At 46.9% G+C, this 20714-nt stretch overlaps 1 protein-coding gene across 2 annotated transcripts in view; it reads left to right on the forward strand.

The window, feature by feature from the left end:
• The first annotated feature begins 616 nt into the window (after nucleotides 1-616).
• The window catches only part of HPS1 (HPS1 biogenesis of lysosomal organelles complex 3 subunit 1), a 48214-nt gene continuing 28116 nt past the window's right edge, over nucleotides 617-20714 (forward strand). Inside the window, exons 1-13 of one of the 2 annotated variants that reach the window (XM_044297145.1) lie at nucleotides 617-667; nucleotides 3176-3292; nucleotides 3791-3904; nucleotides 5484-5618; nucleotides 7227-7369; nucleotides 9354-9462; nucleotides 11770-11930; nucleotides 13448-13550; nucleotides 15094-15163; nucleotides 16159-16223; nucleotides 16327-16494; nucleotides 16865-17044; nucleotides 18383-18450. In XM_044297145.1, coding sequence (XP_044153080.1) covers nucleotides 3791-3904; nucleotides 5484-5618; nucleotides 7227-7369; nucleotides 9354-9462; nucleotides 11770-11930; nucleotides 13448-13550; nucleotides 15094-15163; nucleotides 16159-16223; nucleotides 16327-16494; nucleotides 16865-17044; nucleotides 18383-18450 — 1316 coding nt within the window. In that variant the 5' untranslated portion in view covers nucleotides 617-667; nucleotides 3176-3292. The remainder of the gene's footprint in view (nucleotides 668-3175; nucleotides 3293-3790; nucleotides 3905-5483; nucleotides 5619-7226; nucleotides 7370-9353; nucleotides 9463-11769; nucleotides 11931-13447; nucleotides 13551-15093; nucleotides 15164-16158; nucleotides 16224-16326; nucleotides 16495-16864; nucleotides 17045-18382; nucleotides 18451-20714) is intronic. The other variant, XM_044297146.1, reaches the window with a different exon arrangement.

Here is a 20714-nt window from a genome sequence, read left to right on the forward strand (position 1 = left end):
CTGCAGAACCTCATAACACACAACTCAGCTGCTGCAGAACCTCATAATACACACCTAAGCTGCTGCAGAACCTTATAATATCCACCTCAGCTGCTGCAGAACCTCATAATACACACCTCAGCTGCTGCAGAACCTCATAATACACACCTCAGCTGCTGCAGATTTTCTAATGAATCCGATGGGTATGTTTTATATAAGGCAGCATTCACATGAACGTAGTGTTTTGCGGATCTGCAAATCAGGGCTACACGCCCGTGTGCCGGATCATCTGCAGCTCCATGACCTGTCCTTATATACTCCGCCTGGACCCCTGTCCTTATATACCGGTGACTTGTAATATTCTTATAATCTCCAGCAGGGGGCGTTACCAGAAAGCAACAAAAACAATGCAGACAGGCGAAGATAATGAAAGGAGGAGCACGAGCAATAGGAAGAAGACACGTAGAGGAGACCCCCTTGACTTGACAGCAGGGGGACCATTTCTGATTCTGTGACCGTCTGCAGGAGGACGATGACAGGGATCTGCAGGTGACATGCAGCAGCCTGCCCTCCGCCCCCCCCCAGTCATCTGCTGCTTCCTGCAGCCCCTCCCCCCCTGCTCTGGTCACATGGGCTGCATTCACATGCTTCAGTGCAGGAAGTCTCTGTCCCAGCTGTGTGCATGGAGGTAAGTGGACTGCGCTGCTGCCCATGATCTGTAAGGCTGGAATCACACAGGCAGTTTTTGATGCGGTTTTTGGAGCCAGTCCAGGCGTGGATGCAGCAGGACAGAGAACTGTACGTCCTTCCCTTATGTTTCCTACTGCCTTCTGGCTGTGACCGCCTCAGCCTAATGGTTTGCGGAAGAAAACTTTAAGACTGGGGTGTTTTGTTTTTTTTTTGTATTTTCTGTATTCTGTGGGGGTTCACATCTGTTTTTTATTTGTCTCTTAAAAACTTTTTTTTACAGGATTAAATAACATGACGGGAATGTATGTTTGTGTTCCGCACCCATCCATGTCAATGGGGCTGCAGTAAGATGAGTATGTTTTACATAAGGCAGCATTCACATGAACGTAGTGTTTTGCGGATCTGCAAAACAGGGCTACACGCCCGTGTGCCGGACCATCTGCAGCTCCATGACCTGTCCTTATATACTCCGCCTGGGCCCCTGCAAAAAACAGCAATTGTGGACAAAAATAGGCATTTCTATCATAGGGCCTGGCCGTATTTTGCAGAACGCAAAGAGGCAGTATCCGTGTTTTTCGGGTCTGCAGTTTGCCGACCACAAAAACGGATACAGTCATCTGAATGAGCTTTAAAATACATATTTATTAAGAGGCGCGCACCTCATTTATTTTGGCGCCTCTCGGGAGGTCCATGTGCTAAAAGCTGATTTCTGGTGGAATTTACACAGTAAGGCTGAATTCACACGTCCGCAATTGTGCAGAACGGGTGCGGACCCATTCCTTCTCTATGGGGCAGGAATGGATGCGGACAGCACACAGTGTGCTATCCGCATTTTCGGAGCGCGCCACCGATCTTCCAGTCTGCAGCTCCGGAAAAAAATAGAACATGTCCTATTGTTGTCCGCAATTGCGGACAAGAATAGGCAGTTCTATGGGGGTGCCAGACGTCCGAATGGACCCTTAGCGTAAGTAAATATTAAGGGGGTCATTTACTAACAGATATACAACACTTTTTTGTGTCAATCTGTTACAGATTGAGGCACAAAGGCTCACACGGGTCTAAAAAAGTTGGCGCGGAGGTGGAAGGGCGCAGGACGGCAGTGTCTCATCATTTTCTATGCCTGTTTTAGGCGTTGAAAATGGTTTAAATCTATGTCAGGAGGGAAGCTGGCAGATTTAGGCATCATGCACACGAACGTATTTTCTTTCCGTGTCCGTTCAGTTTTTTTGCGGACCGTATGCGGAACCATTCACTTCAATGGGTCCGTAAGAAAACGGAAGCTACTCCGTGTGCATTCCATTTCCGTATGTCCGTATTTCCGTTCCGCAAAAAAATAGAACATGTCCTATTAGGCTAGGTCTACATGACGACATGTGTCGCACCAATGTCGTGCGACAATTTTTATAATGATAGTCTATGGTGTCGCACTGCGACATGCGACATACTGCGACGTGACAGTCGCAAAAAAACTATTCAAAATGGATTTTTCTGCGACTGTCGCGTTGCAGTCACAGCATGTCGCAGTGCGACACCACAGACTATCATTATAAAAATTGTTGTGCGACACAAGTCGTCATGTAGACCTAGCCTTATTGTCCACGTTACGGACAAGGATAGGACTGTTATATGAAAGGCCAGCTGTTCCATTCTGCAAAATACGGAATGAACACGGATGTCATCTGTATTTTTTGCGAGTTGTTTTTTTACGGATAGCAAAATGCATACGTTCGTGTGCGTGAGCCCTTACACAAGCGGTGGATGCGCCCAAGTTATGTAGAGGCCGACACCTCTACATAACTTTGACGGATCCAGCGCAGGGGCTTATTAAGACCGACGTCTAAAATGCAGATCTTAAAAAATGACCCTAAGTTTCTTCTGGCTGCGTTGGCTCCTCCCACAGCCTAAATGGGGGGAAATGTGCTATGACACTGCCCGACCTGTAACATGTGCGCTTGGCAGCTGGAGGCTTCTGTGTTGGTCCCATGTTCCTATGTGCCCGCATTGCTGAGAAAAATGGTGATTCGATATATGCAAATCAGCCTCTAGGAGCAACGGGGGAGGTGACGTTACACCTAGAGGCTCTCTCTGCAACTGCTGTGCCCTCTGCACTTTTATTGACAGGACCAGGCAGTGTAAATGTGATCACGTCTGGTCCTGTCACAGTGCAGAGGGCGTGGCAGTTGCAGAGTGAGCTGAACCTCTAGGTGTAATGGTAACGCCCCCGTTGCTCCTAGAGGCTCATTTGCATATAATAAAACATAATCTTTCTCAGCAATGCGGACACATATGAACATGGGACCAACACAGAAGCCTCCAGCTGCCAAGTGCACATGTAGATGTATAATGTGGATTTTTGTATACTATATTTTTTTTTTTTATGCTTTTGGTTCCACGTTTAGCTATTAGTTTCTGTTCTGCATCCACATTATATGGAATTTGGACAAATCCTTCTATTTCGGTGACGGATTATTGGAATCTGCATCATTCCTTCTATCCGGCATTATAGTGTCACTTTTCTGTAACGGGCAAAGAAGAAGGAGAGAAGTGATGGAGAAGAAGGGTCACTGAGGATCTGCAGTATCTGATCCATCGCTGAAGACCTCGGGGGACGGCGGATATTACAGTAAGTAATGATCTTATCTGGACTGATTAATTTCTTGATATATCTTTATAAAGGTACAAAGCTCCTTTACTGATACAGAGCTCCAAATCCCCTGCAGACACATAGGGTAAAATGATACAATGTGGACTACTTACAACCACCACTAGAGGGAGCTCAGTAAAGATGTATCACTCCCTGTGCAGAGAGCTCCCTCTAGTGGCAGCGGCCGGCAGTAAGCCATCTACACTTTATATTCTGTATAGGAGTGGGGGGGGGGGGGGGGTTAATGTCTTACAATGCCTCTCTCAGGAGGAATGAAGCGTTACTGCCCAGTGACATGTCCGTGTAATGTACAGGTTACATGGGGAAGTTGGATAATGACCTCTGTGGAAATTTCACTGGAGAGAACCTTGCTATTCACCCAACTTTCCTAGAAGCAGAAAGAACTGAACAGAATTTCTGGCAACTTGCCAAAAGAGGGCGACGTCTGTGTTTTATAATTGTCTTCCTCCTCGGCAGATGAAGTGTATACTCATTGTCTCGGAGGGAGCAGAAGTCCTGTTCTGCTGGGCGGACGAAGAGTTCGAGAAGAATCTACACAGCAGATACTCTGTATGTGACGAGCTTCTGCAGGTAAGTGGCCTGTAGGGTATTACCGTATATATGGTAAGTGATGAGCTTCTCAGGTAAGTGGCCTGTAGGGTATTACCGTATATATGGTAGGTGATGAGCTGCTGTAGGTAAGTGGACTGTAGGGTATTACCATATATATGGTAGGTGATGAGCTGCTGTAGGTAAGTGGACTGTAGGTTATTACCGTATATATGGTAAGTGATGAGCTTCTAAGGGTAAGTGGACTGTAGGGTATTACCGTATATATGGTAAGTGAGGAGATGCTACAGGTAAGGGGATTGGATGTTATTACCGTATATATGGTATGTAAGGAGCTGCTGTGGGTAACTGGACTGTTAATACCGTATATATGGTATGTGATGAGCTGCTGCAGGTATGTGGACTGTGTGTGTTATTACCGTATATATATGGTAGGTGATGATCTGCTGCGGGTAAGAGGACTGTGTGTTATTACCGAATATATGGTAGGTGATCTGTTGCAGGTAAGTGGACTGTAGGTTATTACCATATATATGGTAAGAGATGAGCTGCTACAGGTAAGGGGATTGGATGTTATTACCGTATATATGGTATGTGAGGAGCTGCTGCAGGTAAGTGGACTGTATGTTATTACCGTATATATGGTATGTGAGGAGCTGTTGCAGGTAAGTGGACTGTATGTTATTACCGTATATATGGTAGGTGATGAGCTGCTGTAGGGTCATGTAGAGAAGGCAGTGTTTGTACCTCAGTACAAAGACCCTGGAAACTAGGATTATAAACTCCTCTTCTTCCATGAAATATCTGATAATACTTTCTCTCCACATAATTGTATCTTTTGTAATGAGATTTATATAAGGGTCTGCTGGGCCCCCATAGGTGTTTAGTATGAAGCAGCCACGGTGCTTATCTGCATGGAGCCATGCTGCGGCTCCCTGCACAGTCAGAAGCCAAGTCTCCACTGATCAGAATTATAATATTTGATGATAATATTGAATCCTTTCAAAAATTCCACGTCATTTCATAAATTACACCTTGTATTACATCTCGTAAGATAATGTGGCCACATCGCGTAAGATAATGTGGCCACATCCAAAGCTGCGTAAGATAATGTGGCCACATCCAAAGCTGCGTAAGATAATGTGGCCACATCCAAAGCTGCGTAAGATAATGTGGCCACATCCAAAGCTGCGTAAGATAATGTGGCCACATCCAAAGCTGCGTAAGATAATGTGGCCACATCCAAAGCTGCGTAAGATAATGTGGCCACATCCAAAGCTGCGTAAGATAATGTGGCCACATCCAAAGCTGCGTAAGATAATGTGGCCACATCCAAAGCTGCGTAAGATAATGTGGCCACATCCAAAGCTGCGTAAGATAATGTGGCCACACCCAAAGCTGCGTAAGATAATGTGGCCACACCCAAAGCTGCGTAACATAATGTGGTCACACCCAAAGCTGCGTAACATAATGTGGTCACACCCAAAGCTGCGTAACATAATGTGGTCACACCCAAAGCTGCGTAACATAATCCTATAGCTTACCACTGCTTTACCCACCTCCTGATATAATCTGCACTTTATTTTCTTGTTTTATTCAGTCTCCGAACATTGGTGACAGCATCAATACCCTCTTTGCCCCTCTGATCATCTCTTGTGTGACGCTGCTGGAGAAGATCGGGGACACGTACACCTGCTTCACCGCTGAGAATGGCCACCTCTGTGTGCTGCACATGGTATGTCATTTCTTAGGGTTAAATAACTGTCATAATAACGGATTTAAAGTTCTTCTCCAGTTGTATATAGAATTTTTTTTCTGCCCAGAGTACCGCAAAAACTGCGTCTATTTTCCCTGTGTACCTGTTTTTCATGTCAGCACTTTCCTTCCCCTGTTCTCAGCATTACTGCATCCTGGCAGGATGTTTACAAGCAGAACTTCCTGTTCTCATCAGCTCCCTGTTGGGTTTTCTAACCAATCCCAGAATGCATTGCTCTTTAATGTTTCACAGGGTTTGCTCCGCTTAACGAACACGGAGAGGAGCGGTGTAGGGGGCGTGACTATTGAAGAGCGAACAGTGCGGAAGCTGGAGCAAGCTCTGAGAAACGTTACAGAGCAAAGTGTGCCGGGATTGATTAGAAATACTAACAGGAAGCTGAGGAAAACAGGAAGTTCTGTATGTAAACTTCCTGCCAGGATGCAGAGAGACTGAGAAAAGGGGAAGGAACGCACTGACATGAAAAACAGGTGCACAGGGCAAATCTATGCAGTGTTTGTAGTACTCTGGGCAAATAAAAAATAAAAATCCTTTTAAGCCTTAGGCTGGTTTCAGACCAGCGTATTCTAGACGCATTTCTGCACCTGTATTTCTGACAAGAGTTGGTGCATGACCGCAGGCCTACTGACCAGAACTCACAGCATCATATGGTTGAAAGTTAGTCCGTAAACTAGGACACTCATCCATAGTACACTGGTCTGCAACTGACCCTAAAGGGGTTCTTTAGCTTTTTAACACTTTTTGGCTCCCTGCCAAACCTGCTGCTATCCGGCTCTTTTGGTCCACCACTGCATTCGCCACACTCCAGTCCCTGCTTGTAAACCTCCGGGACACGTGTGTTGCTGATGCCAATGACTGGCCGTAGCAGTGACCTCCAAGGGACATGTGACCCAGTGATGTGCCACTTAGGGGACATACCGGTCATCGACTGCAGCCACACACGTGTCCTCCCCCATCTGTGCTGAACTTTTACAAGTGGGGTCTGGTGCAAGGCAAAAGCAGCGGCGGAGAGCAGGTAAGTATGATTTCCTCCATAGGTCCGGCGGGGGCCGCCAATTTAACTGTGGAAACCCATTTGATGCAGTTTTGCTGGATACGATTCTCAACCACTTTCAGCGTCTCCTTGTGTGAATCAGGCCTTAGGTTTTCCCAGAAGACGGATCTTTTTTTTAAGCAAAACTGCATCGAATGGGTTTCCACAGTTAAATTGGCGGCCCCTGCCGGACCTATGAAGGAAATCGTACTTGCCTGCTCTCCGCCGCTGCTTTTGCCTTGCACCAGACCCCACTTTGTAAAATTTCAGCACAGATGAGGGAGAGGGGGGACACGTGTGTTGTCACATTTGGTTACAATATTCCATACTGTTTGGGTTAATTACGGTTATACTAATTAATATGGTTTGAGTTACTTTTGGTTATATTATTCCATACAGTTTGGGTTACTTTAGGCCTCATGTATGAAACCCAGTGCAGCCAAGAACTGTGCTATGGACAACCAGTTCCTGTCCGCGCTAGGCTTCATGCATGAGGCTGTTTTACTGTATTCTTATTCAGCATATTATCCTTGCAGTTTGGAGAATGTCTTTTCATTGCTGTCAATGGGGACAGAGAAGAAAACGAGGACGACTTGAGGAGGAAGATTTTCGTCTTGAAGAGACTCACTGAAGTTCACTTTGGTTTGGTCACTTTGGACAGTCAACTAATCAAAAAAGAGTATGTCCGTTTAATTTTCCCTTTCAAAATGTTTCCAAAAGACCCACTGTCATGTTTTCATTGAGGATAGGCCATCAGTGTATGATCGGCGGTGGTCCAGCCGCCAGGATAGCCATGATAGTCAGGAGCGGCCACAAGTGTACGGACCTCGCTGCAGTGAAGGGTGCCACTGCCATTGCGTTCTGCTAGGTGGTGGGAGTTCTGGAGGGTCGGACCTCCCTATCAGTTATACATTGATGGCCTCTCCTGAGGACAGGACCTAAATGTAAAGCACTTACTCGAGCTGTTCTGACACCAGTGAAAGGTTCTCCTCAGCCGTCATTTTATTCTATTATTATTTATTATTCTATTATTTATTCCATTCTTCTGCCTCGGGAAAAGCTGGCTGCCAACGACTCTTCTACTTCCTGTACATTAGCTAAAAGAATAGCCAGGGGGGAATGACTGCAGAGTCCTGGGTCCAGAGATCCCCCTAGTCATTGCTAGATTTATTTCAGGCTGGTAGCTCAGGGGTCTGTCCTTTCTTTTGTAGTCCTTTCATTGTAACTGCCACATCTTCTAACAGAACATATGACTGGTGGCAGTTGAAGATTTAAACTGAGCACGTGCGACCACCTCAGTGAGGTGGACAAGAAAAAGAATAAACAGCAGGTGGCGCTATACAGATACATTTTATTGAATAACTCACTGGCTACACAAAATGTTTAATTGCATCTAAATACAAAAGTATTCGGATCTAGGTGCTGGCTTGAAAAATTTAGGACATTTTTTGTGGCCTAACCCTTTTAATGGGGGGAGTCAGTGAATTTCTGGAAACTTCTGGCATGCCAACTGTTGTTACACTGCAACTCCCAGCATGCTTCCTTCACTTCTATAGGCATTCCAAGAACAACCAAGCGATTGCGCATGCTGGGAGTTGTAGTTTCACAACAGCTGCAGTGCCGGAGGTTGCTGATCCCTGCTCTTTGTATTACAGCCAGATCTACGGTTTTTCTACAATTTCACCTTTTATAACGTCTTTCTTCCTTTCGTTTCTTCTTCTTGCTATTCCCAATAGTAACGTTCTTCATGGTAAGTATCTACCTGACCAGTACAATAACTTACCATACTCTCTGCTGTCTGCTATAAGAAGGGAGTCAATACAAAATTCTGGTTTAAATATGGAGTCAATATGAAATTCCGGTATAAATAGGGAGTCAATATGAAATTCCGGTATAAATAGGGGGTCAATATGAAATTCCTCTGCATTTTGCCCCATGAATCTTCTCCAAATGTTGATCTGCCTCCGTTCAATTAGATTGTCCTATCATAAAAATTGGTTTTCAGTAACTCGCTGTATAATTAAAAGTTCAGCAACATTTAAATCACCTTTGTGGTCAGTTTACAAGATCTGCTGTCAGGGAATGGAAACTTTTTTTTTTTTTTCTTTTTTTTTTTTTTAACATTCAGAAGCAATCCTCTCTCCTGACTACTCCCAGCTCACATGAAGAATGATAAAATAATTGTCCAGGATTACAAAAAAAAAAATTGTTGCTTTCTTCCAAAAAACAGCGCCACCCCTGCCCATTGGTTGTTTCTGGTAGCGCAGCTCAGCCCCGTAATCACACAACCCCTGAACAGATGTGGCGCATTCGAGCGTATCGGAGCTTTCCTGTTGTGAGACATGTATACGAGGGTGATCAAAAAATATTCAGGATTTTGTGTTTCTATTCACTGACAGCAAGCACAATATTTAGCAAATGGTGAGCAAAGAAAGCGCATTCGATATAGGCTGGTGGATCCCACTGACAATATAGTGTGTAAGGGGGTCTCCTGACCGACCCTTTGTTCTGCTGGGAGATAAGCGGCGGTCAGAAGTGTCTGTTGCCACTCTCCTATTGACTGGATAGATGGCAGAGGATGCATGTCTATATTGAGGCTGGTGGCGCCTAGTACTGAGGAAAGTTATACCCTAGCATGATCTGTATGTGTTATCCCGCTGCAGACTGCGACCGCCAGATTCGGATCAGCGGAACCTCGTGTGGAAGACGTTCCAGAGTCTGCTCCTAACGTACGGCCGCCTGCAGCACGAAGACCAGAGCTTCGCAGTAGAGGTGAGTGAGCAAGAAGGGTTCCGGGAGTCTACAGAGACGTGCTTCCTTCTGGAAACCTGACAACCGGTCTCAATGCAAAGCTGCAGTGTACAGCATGGGGGACTAAAAAGCCATCTGAGCCTCTGACTACATTAGACTTATATTGCATGTTTTTTTTTTTTAAGTGGAGCGCCCCTTTAACATGTTTACAGCATTTTATGACTCTCTCAGAGGTCTTTTGACTGGGACAAGCTCACGTGTCTCTTCTTGTAGATGAATGTATAGACTTTGTGAGCAAGCTGACGGCCACCGTGATCCAACACAGAAGGATGTGGTCATTCACATTGCTGAATATATGCAAAAATACTCAGAAATCCGTGGACTGATGTTAAAGGGGTTGTCCACGTTCAGAAAAATATGGCTTCTTTCTGCCAAAAACAGCGCCACACCTGGTTGTGTGTGGTATTGCAGCTCGGCCCCACTCTCTTCAATGGAGCTAAGTTGCAATACCAGACACAACCCATGGAGAGGTGTAGTGCTGTTTCTGGAAGAACTAGGACATGTTTTTCTAATCCTGGACAACCCCTTTATTTTCCAGTGTATAAACGACCAATAGTCGTACAAGACTAATGGACTTAGAAGCAAAGAAATTCATAGTAAAAGCTCACGTGAGCCCAAAGAGGTTGTACAAGATTAGCAAAACATGGCTGCTTTCCTGCAAAAAAAAAAAAAACAGCGCCTCACCTGCCCACAGGTTGTGTCTGGTATTGCAGTTTACTGATGCTTTATTGAAGTGAATGGGGCCAAGCTGCAACACCACAAACAGCCTGTCAACAGGGTTGGTGCTATTTATTTTTTTACGAAAGCATTCATGTTTTTCTAATCATGGAGAACCCCTTTAACTTGCATTGCTTCCTAGTCACAACTTAGGCTACTTTCACACTAGCGTTCGATCGGATCCGTTCTGAACGGATCCGATCATAATAATGCAGACGGAGGCTCCGTTCAGTACGGATCCGTCTGCATTATTTTGGCATATAAACAGCTAAGTGTGAAAATAGCCTCGTACGGATCCGTCCAGACTTTCAATGTAAAGTCAATGGGGGACGGATCCGCATGAAGATTGAGCCATATTGTGGCATCTTCAAACGGATCCGTCCCCATTGACTTACATTGTAAGTCTGGACGGATCCACACGGATCCGCACGGCCAGGCGGACACCCGAACGCTGCAAGCAGCGTTCAGCTGTCCGCCTGTCCGTGCGGAGGCGAGCGGAGCGGAGGCTGAACGCCGCCAGACTGATGCAGTCTGAGCGGATCCGCTCCATTCAGACTGCATCAGGGCTGGACGGCTGCGTTCGGGTCCGCTCGTGAGCCCCTTCAAACGGAGCTCACGAGCGGACAGCCGAACGCTAGTGTGAAAGTAGCCTTATAGACCCAGTGCTGGAATGCAGTGCTCTTTAACCCCTACATGACCAGATGACTGAGCCTCTAGCCCAGGCATCCTCAAACTGTGGCCCTTCAGCTGTTGCAAAACTACAACTCCCAGCATGCCCGAACAGCCTACATTTATCTGCCTACAGCAGGGCATTGTGGGAGTTGTAGTTTTACAACAGCTGGAGGGCCGCAGTTTGAGGATGCCTGCTCTAGCCAATGTGCGCAAGGTCCTTTTAAGCAAGCTAAGCAGTCATAAAATTCCAAAAATAAAGAAAACACGGATCGCACATCCATGTGCAATGCATTAATAGTATACAACACCATAATTAATAAACTGTACATGAGGCTCTTTGTATACGTTTTGTTTAAAATGCGTAAGCCTACTCACCACGTCAAGGTGACCTCTTTCAGGTGAGTCCCTACTCTATTTTGGTGCAGCACTACACTGCGAGCACGCCGCCGCGACACAGCACCCGCAGGCGGTGTGACCCATCAGTCCAACAGCACCCCTGCTGTCAGGCTAAGCTTCCATGGCACTGGCCGCCACCAACAACCCACAGGCACAGCACCAAAGCAACAACGCAGTATCACACCATGTTTTGCTGGGGTGCTGTGCCTTTGGGTTGGAAGGGCCAAGGTGGCTTAGTCTGGCAGCAGGGGTGCTGTTGGACTGCTGGGTCATGCCACCTGCTGACGCGGTACTGCACCAAATTAGAGGTACCCACTTCATAAAGGTCACCTTGACGCGGTGAGTGGGTTTTTGTGTTTTGATCAAAACGTATACCCATGGCCTCGTGTACAGTTAGTGGATTTTGGTGATGATGGATCAGGGCAGAGCACGTGGATGTCCGTTCCGTCAGCTCATGTTAGTGCTTTGTCTCTCGCCTCGCAGGCAGTAGAGCGTCTGATACACCCCAAGCTTTGCGAGCAGTGCATAGAGTTCCTGGAGAAGCAGATCGTGCAGTACATTAACGGCAGCAATGAGCGAGGCAGCGAGGAGGTCCTGCATGCCTTCGTCCTGGTCAACACCAAACTTCTGGCGCTTTTCTCCAGGTGTGTTCTGTAACCTCGGTAAAACTGGTATAAACTTCTTCAAGAAGGCCTGTTTTAATAGTGTCATGCATTCCCCATGTAATAACAATTCGGGAGCCTCTATTCTTATGGCTCTATGTTGTCATTCCTTTATTATTTCTACTAGAAGTTTATGAATGAATTGCTAGCAGTCTGCAGTAAGGGTGCAGAGGGGTGGTAACCAGTTGGAGGTGTGTCCCTGCACAGTCTGACAATGACAGCACTGATTGGATAGAGCGAGACTGTGCAGGGACACACCCCCAACTGGTTACCACCCCTCTGCACTCTTACTGCAGACCGCTAGCCACTCATAACTTCTAGCAGGAATAATAAAGGAATGACACAACATAGAGCCATAAGAATAGAGGCTCCAGAATTGTTATTACATGCGGAATGCATGAAGCTATTAAAACAGGCATGTCAGGAGTGGGGACAGGTCCTCTTTAACGCACCTGGTGTTGCGGATTCGCACAGTCACATCTCCCCGATGGCAAGAATGAAATGACAATGGAGGCTGGGTGGGTATGCAGGCTGCCATTAGTCTCAGATCTAGTAATGAGTGGGGGGGGGGGGGGGGGGGGGGGGGGGGGGGGCTGGCGGTTTACGGTTCTCTGTCCTGGTGAAAAAAACATAACACTGCTCCTTAAAATAACCATAAAATCTATGACCGGCTGGATAAAATAGTAGTCACCAGATCCTCCAGTGCTCAGGGGGCTGACGTGGAGATGGGGGTGAAGTACAGCATGGGGAGCCTAGTCTATCAGGGTGAGCTCTGTTGTAAGGGCTCATGCACGCAAATATATTTTTCTTCCGGTTATTTTTTTTATTATTTTTTTTAATATATTTTTACGGGGCCGTAAATGGAACCATTCATTTCAATGGGGCTTGCAAAAAAAAACAAAAAAACGCATGTCCGTTCTTAAAAAAAATAGAACTTCAATATGTCCTATTCTTGTCCATTTTGCCGACAAGGACAGGCGTTGTTCCAATGGATCTGGAAAAAAAACAGATGCAAAATGGATGTCGTCCGTTTTTTTGGGGGGGGTGATCCGTGTTTTGCGGACCGCAAAAAACATACGGTCGTGTGCATGAGCCCTTAGGATCCATTTATATGGCCATATTTCCGGTTAGCATCCCATCAACCTTTTTTGCGGATCTGGTGTGGAACCATTCAATTTAATTGGGCTGCAAAAGATGTGGAGAGCACACCGTGTACTGTCCGCATCCGTAGTTCCGTTACCCGGCCTTTCAAAAAAGTGCCCATTTTGTGGACAAGAATAGACATTTCTAACATGGGGCGAAAGTGCAGGACCACAAAATGCAGGACGCACACGGCCAGTACCCGTGTTTTGCGGATCTGCAATCTGCGGGCTGTAAAACGGATATGGTTATGTGAACGGACCCTTAGTTTATTTTAGAGGGGTCACGATAAAGTGGTGCTCGGTGTCTGATACCATCTATTATATATGAACCATTATGACTTCTTTCTGTATATACAGCCGGAACGCCAGCTCCCTGAGGCCCGCGGATCTCCTATCCTTGATTCTCATCGTCCAGGACCTGTACCCGGGGATCAATCTACTGCAGGAGCGGAGCATCCCGGTAACGCTGCCTTATAATAACTTTACAGTGGATTGTCTGTATTATAGCCTGTGTCTATGAGGTTATTACTAGTACAGCATGTTTCAGTTTTTTACTTTGTACTGGGGGGGCCCCCCCCCCCCCCCCAAAAAAAAATAACCACCCAAAAACATGTCAGCAGGATCAACCCCATGAAACCAGACATACTGGTAGGGTTGATCCTGCTGTAGACATGACACCTGTCTTGTCAAAATCGATTGCAGAGTTCATGAGAAAGAAAAGGCTTTTGTTCCTTATACAAATTAGGGTTTGACTGCACCAAGGGGCTTAAAGGGGTTCCCAGGATTCGAAAAACCATAGTGGCTTTCTTCCAGAAACAGCACCGCCCCTGTTCTTAGGTCGAGTCTGGTATTGCTTCTCTGCTCCATTGAAGTGAAAGGGGCTTAGCTGCAATACCACACACAGACTGTGGACAGGTGTGGCGCTGTTTTTGGAAGAAGGCGGACATATTTTTCTAATCCTGGCCATACATATAGATTTTCCCAGGACTGGAGGTGTCCTGACTGTACCGTGACAGATGATGTCGGGGGAAGGGTTTGGGCGCAGTAGGTTTCAGAATGCCCCCAGGAAACACATGCATGCTCAGCTGTATGGAGAAGTCAGGAGGAATAGCTATGGATGTTGTGTAGTCTTATAGTCCTATGGATGCGTTCTGGGGCCCTTATCACAGGTGCGGCCCCAGACCTCCCCACAGGTCTAGTGCAGTAGACACTTCAGATTTCAGGAGGGTCGGATACTGCAGCCATCGTCCATACTGCTGCCGGCACGTTGGGCAGAATAAGTTACAATATTATGCAAATTCAGAAACCGATACACCCCCCCCCCTCCCCCTCCTTCCCTTTAAGGGGCCTTTCACAATGGCCAATGATAAGGACCGAATGAAAACTGTCTGAGGACAAACGATCACCTTACAGATCGCTCGCCCCCATACGCCTGGCACACGTAAAGGGCATTTTGTGCCGATCCGCATGCTGTGTTAGTGATTGGCGCTCGTTAAAGGGCAGAAAATCGGCTTGTGTAGAGGTACAACGATACCGCGCGGGTGCTCTGTGGTTGAGTACCGCACCGCCTTATGAGCTGCAACGGACTCTAATTGAACTAATTAGGAGTAGAGATGAGCGAACTTCTGTTTTAAGTTCGGCGTCTAAAGTTCGGGTTCGGGTTAGCGGAGAATCCCGATATGGATTCCGAATTCCGTTGTGGTCCGTGGTAGCGGAATCAATAATCGGCCATTATTGATTCCGCTACCAGGGACCACAACGGTATTCGGAATCCATATCGGGATTCTCCGCTAACCGGAAGCCGGACTTTAGACGCCGAACTTAAAACAGAAGTTCGCTCATCTCTAATTAGGAGCACTCTACTTGGCCATGTAATTAGTTCACTTAGAGCCTGTTGAGTTCGCATGGCCGAGCAGGACTTGAGCGCAGCACGGCCGGGTCGCGCCATGTGGTCGTACCCTTATAGGGCGCTGTAACGTAACCCTTATTGTGTTATATGACAGGGCACCGAAGACAATGCGGCCTCAGAAGAGTATTATACCCCCGACCCGTCCCCCAGCACAAGCAGCTTAGGTAAGTGCCATACTGAAAGGTAAGCAATGGGACCCCCCCCCCCCCAGGTGTCACACCCCCAATAATCCTGAGGAGAGGTCATCAATGGCTGTAGCGTGGAGAACCCCTCTAATTGTAGATTAATGTACCTACCAGGGGCCCATGGCTGCACCTTAAAGGGAACCTGTCATCTGGATTTTGTGTATAGAGCTGAGGACATGGGTTGCTAGATGGCCGCTAGCACATTCACAATACCCAGTCCCCATAGCTCTGTGTGCTTTTATTGTGTAAAAAAAACGATTTGATGCATATGCAAATTACCCGAGATGAGTCCTGTATGTGAGATGAGTCAGGGACAGGACTCATCTCAGGTTAATTTACATATGTATCAAATCATTTTTTTTACACAATAAAAGCACACAGAGCTATGGGGACTGGGTATTGCGGATGTGCTAGCGGCCATCTAGCAACCCATGTCCTCAGCTCTATACACAAAATCCCGGTGACAGGTTCCCTTTAAGGAAACATCAAGCCGGACATAAACCTTTAGGGTCTATTCACACGACCATGTCAGTTTTGCGGACCCCAAACTGCAGATCCGCAAAACACGGACACTAGCCATGTTAACACTGCATCGTAGAATGGACCTACTGACTTCACTGGATCCCCGATCCACAGTAAAGAATAAGACCTGTCTGCACGGACCAGGACGCACAGGGGAGCCCTTCCGCGTTTTGCGGTGATGTGAACGGACCCTTACATAGTTGACGGCTATCTCCCCTCCCCCATACACACGTATACTCTGCTTGGTCAAGAGTCCGTGTGATCTGAATTGCAAGAGAGGGGTGTAAGCCAGAGCCGTGGTCCTCGTCCCCAGGAACAAGAAGATTGGACATGTTGATATCCAACGTGCCCAACCCTTCATTCTTCCAACATCTGCCATTGTGGAGTCGGGAGGCCCCCATATGCATCAGCTGCTGGACTCTCTCTCAATGTGTCTGTATGACTTCTTTCAGAAGGTGGCGGCAGCTCGAGGGATGACGATTCATCGCTGTCTAGTTTTGGGGACATTGAGATCCAGGTACCCCCCCCCCCCCCATACTATTCCCCCCCCCCCCCCCCCCCCCCCCCGAGTGAATTTCTAGATTCTTGGGTTAATGCCGTTTATTACTTCTCTCCTTTAGATTGCTGAAGACAGTTTGAAGACTCTGGTCGGCCCTGCACCAGAATCTACCAACACGCGGCGGGTATTTCTGGATGCCAACCTGAGAGAGGGTTACTGCCCCATGATGCCTCATTCCATGTACTGCTTGCCTCTGTGGCATGGCATGTCCTTGGTGCTTTTGACGAAGGTGAGTGGAGAGCAGTCAGGAAATGCACAATGTAGCATCTTGTGATACATGTTAAAGGGGTGTTCCAATAGTCTAAGGTAACGGCAAATCGGTAGAATATTCGCAGGATCCCCACCCATCATAAAGTGGCGTTTTATCCATATTGCTATGCCATCGTTTGGAAGAAGGGAATACCCATTTATCTTGGCACAGAAAAAATGATGGTGGAAATGATTAAAAGGCTCCTGTTGATGAATGTCCACCATGTAACACCTCCAGTGGTCGTAGCTTTTTTTTATAACCTGCTTGCTTATGGTTTCCAGGTGATGACACATAGCCGAGTGAATGAAGACATAAGATTATTTCCTTGTAATTATTATATTATTCACAGTTCTCTGGAAGCCACATCGCTCTGTCCCTGTACCAGCTGCTGGATGGGTTCAGTGTGATGGAGAAGAAGCTCCAGGAGGGGCAAGACATTCATCAAGTTGTGAGGTCAAATCCCATCATGGCTGAGCTCAAGCAAAGAACAGATCGGTTTGTTAAGAGCCTTGGTGGTCGGGAAGTTCAGGTGAGAGGTGTCGGACTCTACTCAGCACCCCGGGGACTGTACATCTAAAAACTTAGGCTTGTTTCACATCTGCGATAAAGCTATCTGGGATGCCGTTTCGGCAGAAGAACAGCCTGCTGGAGTTCACCGCATCCTGCCTAGCCGGCCACGATCGTTCACCGCCAGTCCCTATGACTATGGGATCCGACCACTCTTCAGCATGAGCGCCAGGTTTTGGCCAGAACAAAACCAGTGCGCGCTCCAGTGTTTGTCCTGCTGAATCCCATTAGTCAATGGGCTCCGGCGATGCTGGCTACGGTGAACTCCCACTGCCTGTTCCTGCTGGATAGCTTTACTGCAGGTGTGAAAGTAGCCGTATAGAACTGTGGGAACTACATTTTTACTGGAAAACCCCTTTAAAGGTATCAAAGTGCACGTATGATGTAGGTACACATTTTAAAGGGGTTATCTCGGGGATAACGGCTGATTGGGGGAAGCTGCGTCTGGCCATATACTCCACTGGCAGCAGCCACAGTACAGTCCATAAGGCGTTATTTGCAGCAGCTTATAGGGCAGGGATCAGCAACCTTCGGCACTCCAGCTGTTGTGAAACTACAACTGCCAGCGTGCTCTTTCCACTTGTGTGGGAGTTTAGAGAGCATCAAAGCAAGTGTGCATGATGGGAGATGTAGTTTCACAACACCTGGAGGTTGCTGACCCCTGTTATAGAGGGTCTTGAGTACCCCCATCCTTGTGTCTCTCCATCAGTAGGAGGCAGCTACTCTGAACGATGCTGCCACCTGCTGGCCGCACTGATTATGTCTCCTAACGATGGAGGCATATCCCTAGCCCCATGGGTCCAACTGACAGGAGATTATATGATGGTCAGACCCCTGGGACAGTCCTGCAGAATCGGAGACATACGAGGGTATGAATATGTACTGTTCACATCCGGCTGTTGATTATAGTCGGTCAGATCTGCCTTCACCAACATATCACAGGTCAAATCTAGGTGTAAAATGGAGAAACTCTTCAACCACTTTGGTAGTGATTTTGTATAGATTTATAAAGATCTCTGTTCACACCCAAAGCTGCTTTCAAAACTCTGCTGTTGGAAAGGTACAGAAGTTTACGTCTACCTAGCAGTCAGTCACGTGACCTAACGGCGTTACCGTCACCTGGGTTCCCACAATGCACTGCCCTCTGGTATAATCCTGAATTTAGATTTGGGCATGACTGGAGAAGAAGAGATCTCTCCTCCTAAGATGAGCAAAGCAAAGCGCTTACTTCCTTATTCATGTTATATTTTAAGTAAATTCTGAATTTGTGACTTTTTTTCTTCTTTAAAATTCCCTTTAGTTACAGAACATTTGGCTCGAACTCAAGAACAAAGCATTCTCCAGAAATGAGACCGCCAGTCCGGCAGAGTAAGTGCCTCCGAGCAGCGAGTGCCTGCGGGTGACCGACCACCTTCAATAGTGAAGCCGGCCCAGCAGTCATCTGATCGCCACAGGGCGAGCTTCATTAACCTCAGCAATCGTCCCCAGGGAAAGCCGCGGCCGGCCGCACGGTACCGCCCGCACATGTACCAGTACATAGCAGAGATTCATATGTCCGTGTAATGTGTGTGAACTGGGACCAGTGGAGCTGGAGGAGCTCTTTGCAGCGTCTCTGCACAGTGGTTAATGGTTATACCTAAGGCTACTTTCACGCTTGCGGCAGAGGAATCCGGCAGGCAGTTCCGTCGCCGGAACTGCTTGCCGGATCCGTCAAAACGTATGCAAACTGGTGGCATTTGTAAGACTGATCGTCTTGATCATTGAAATTCCGGATCCGTCTTTCCCGTGTCATCTGGAAAAAACAGATACGGCATTTAAAAAAATAAAATATTTCGTTCCGGTATTTTGAATGCCGGATCCGGCACTAATACATTCCTATGGAAAAAATGCCGGCATTCAGGCAAGTCTTCAGTTTTTTTTCGCCGGAGATAAAACCGTAGCATGCTGCGTTTTTCTCTTTTGCCTGATCAGTCAAAACGACTGAACTGAAGACATCCTGATGCATCGTGAGTGGATTACTCTCAATTCAGAATGCACGGGGATATGCCTGATCAGTTCTTTTCCGGTATAGAGCCCCTAGGACGGAACTCAATGCCGGAAAAGAAAAACGCTAGTGTGAAAGTACCCTTAATCAGGCATAAGGACGGGTTATCCTGATGGAAGACATGCCCTTTAAGTCCAAAAAGGGGTTTCTGAGTGTTTCATATTGATGATCTATCCTCAGGATCATGCATGCCAATGTAAAAAATGCCCCTTTATAGTGTGTCCTAGTACAAAAAATAACCTCTTATAATGTGAACAAGCACAACAAAAAAAACCTTATAATGCGTGCCAGTGCAAAAAATACCCCCTTCTGTGTGCCAGTACAAAATATGCTCACTCTTAGTGCCCCAGTAGAGCCAAAGTCCCCATAGCACCCCCAGTAGATGTCCCTAAAGTGTTCCTTCTCCCCATGGTGGCCCAACAGCATGGTATGCAACGTACCCACTATCAGGGCATCTGGGGTATCCCTTGCCCCTTAGGAGGTTTCTACGAAATTTGTCCCTCTTAGGCTGGGTTCACACGGGCGTTGCAGGTGACGTGCGGGAACAGATGCAGGTGCGTTGCGGTAAAATGCGTGATTTTTTCCCTGCGAGTACAAAGCGTTTTAATGCGTTTTGCATGCGCGTGAGAAAAATCGGCATGTTTGGTACCCAGACCCGAACCCGGACTTCTTCACAGAAGTTTGGGTTAGGTGTTGTGTAAATTTTATTATTTTCTCTTATAAGAGGCATGCTCAACCTGCGGCCCTCCAGCTGTTGCAAAACTACAACTCCCAGCATGCTCTAACAGCCTACAGCTATCAGCCTACAGCAGGGCACTGTGGGAATTGTAGTTTTACAACAGCTGGAGGGCCGCAGGTTGAGCATGCCTGCCTTATAACATGGTTATAAGGAAAAATAATAGCATTCTTAATACAGAATGCTTAGTAGAATAGTGATGAAGGGGTTAAAAAATAAATAATTAAACTCACCTCATCCACTTGTTCTTCTTCTTTGATGACCTGGGAGGAAAAGGACCTTTGACGTTACTGCGCTCATCACATGATCCATCACCATGGTGATGGATCATGTGAAGGACCATGTAATGAGCGCAGTGACATCACTAAAGGTCCTTTTCCTCCCAGGTCATCAAAGAAGAAGACAGAAGAGAAGCCGGGCGGCGCGAACAAGTGGATGAGGCGAGTTTAATTATTATTTTTCACTTAATTAATTACTCATTCACTTCTATGGGGCCTGCGTTGCGTGAAAAATGCTGAATATAAAACATGCTGCGATTTTCACACAACGCACAAGTGATGCATGAAAATCACCGCTCATGTGCACAGCCCCATAGAAATTAATAGGTCCGGATTCAGTGCGGGTGCAATGCGTTCAGCTCACGCATTGCACCCACGTGGAGAACTCGCCCGTGTTAAAGGGGCCTTATAGAGCAAGTAAGCGTGACGCCAGTTGCAGTTTAGCAACAAGGACATGGAGTCCCTTTGTAGATGGTAGTGTGGGTACTCAGGTGTAGGATTGCCAGAGTGGTGTAGAGTGTCCTACAATGTCTCTGTAGATGTTATATACACGTGTCACGGTGTTCCTACCTGG

Source organism: Bufo gargarizans, chromosome 6 (assembly GCF_014858855.1).
Source record: "Bufo gargarizans isolate SCDJY-AF-19 chromosome 6, ASM1485885v1, whole genome shotgun sequence".
Lineage (NCBI taxonomy): Eukaryota > Metazoa > Chordata > Amphibia > Anura > Bufonidae > Bufo > Bufo gargarizans.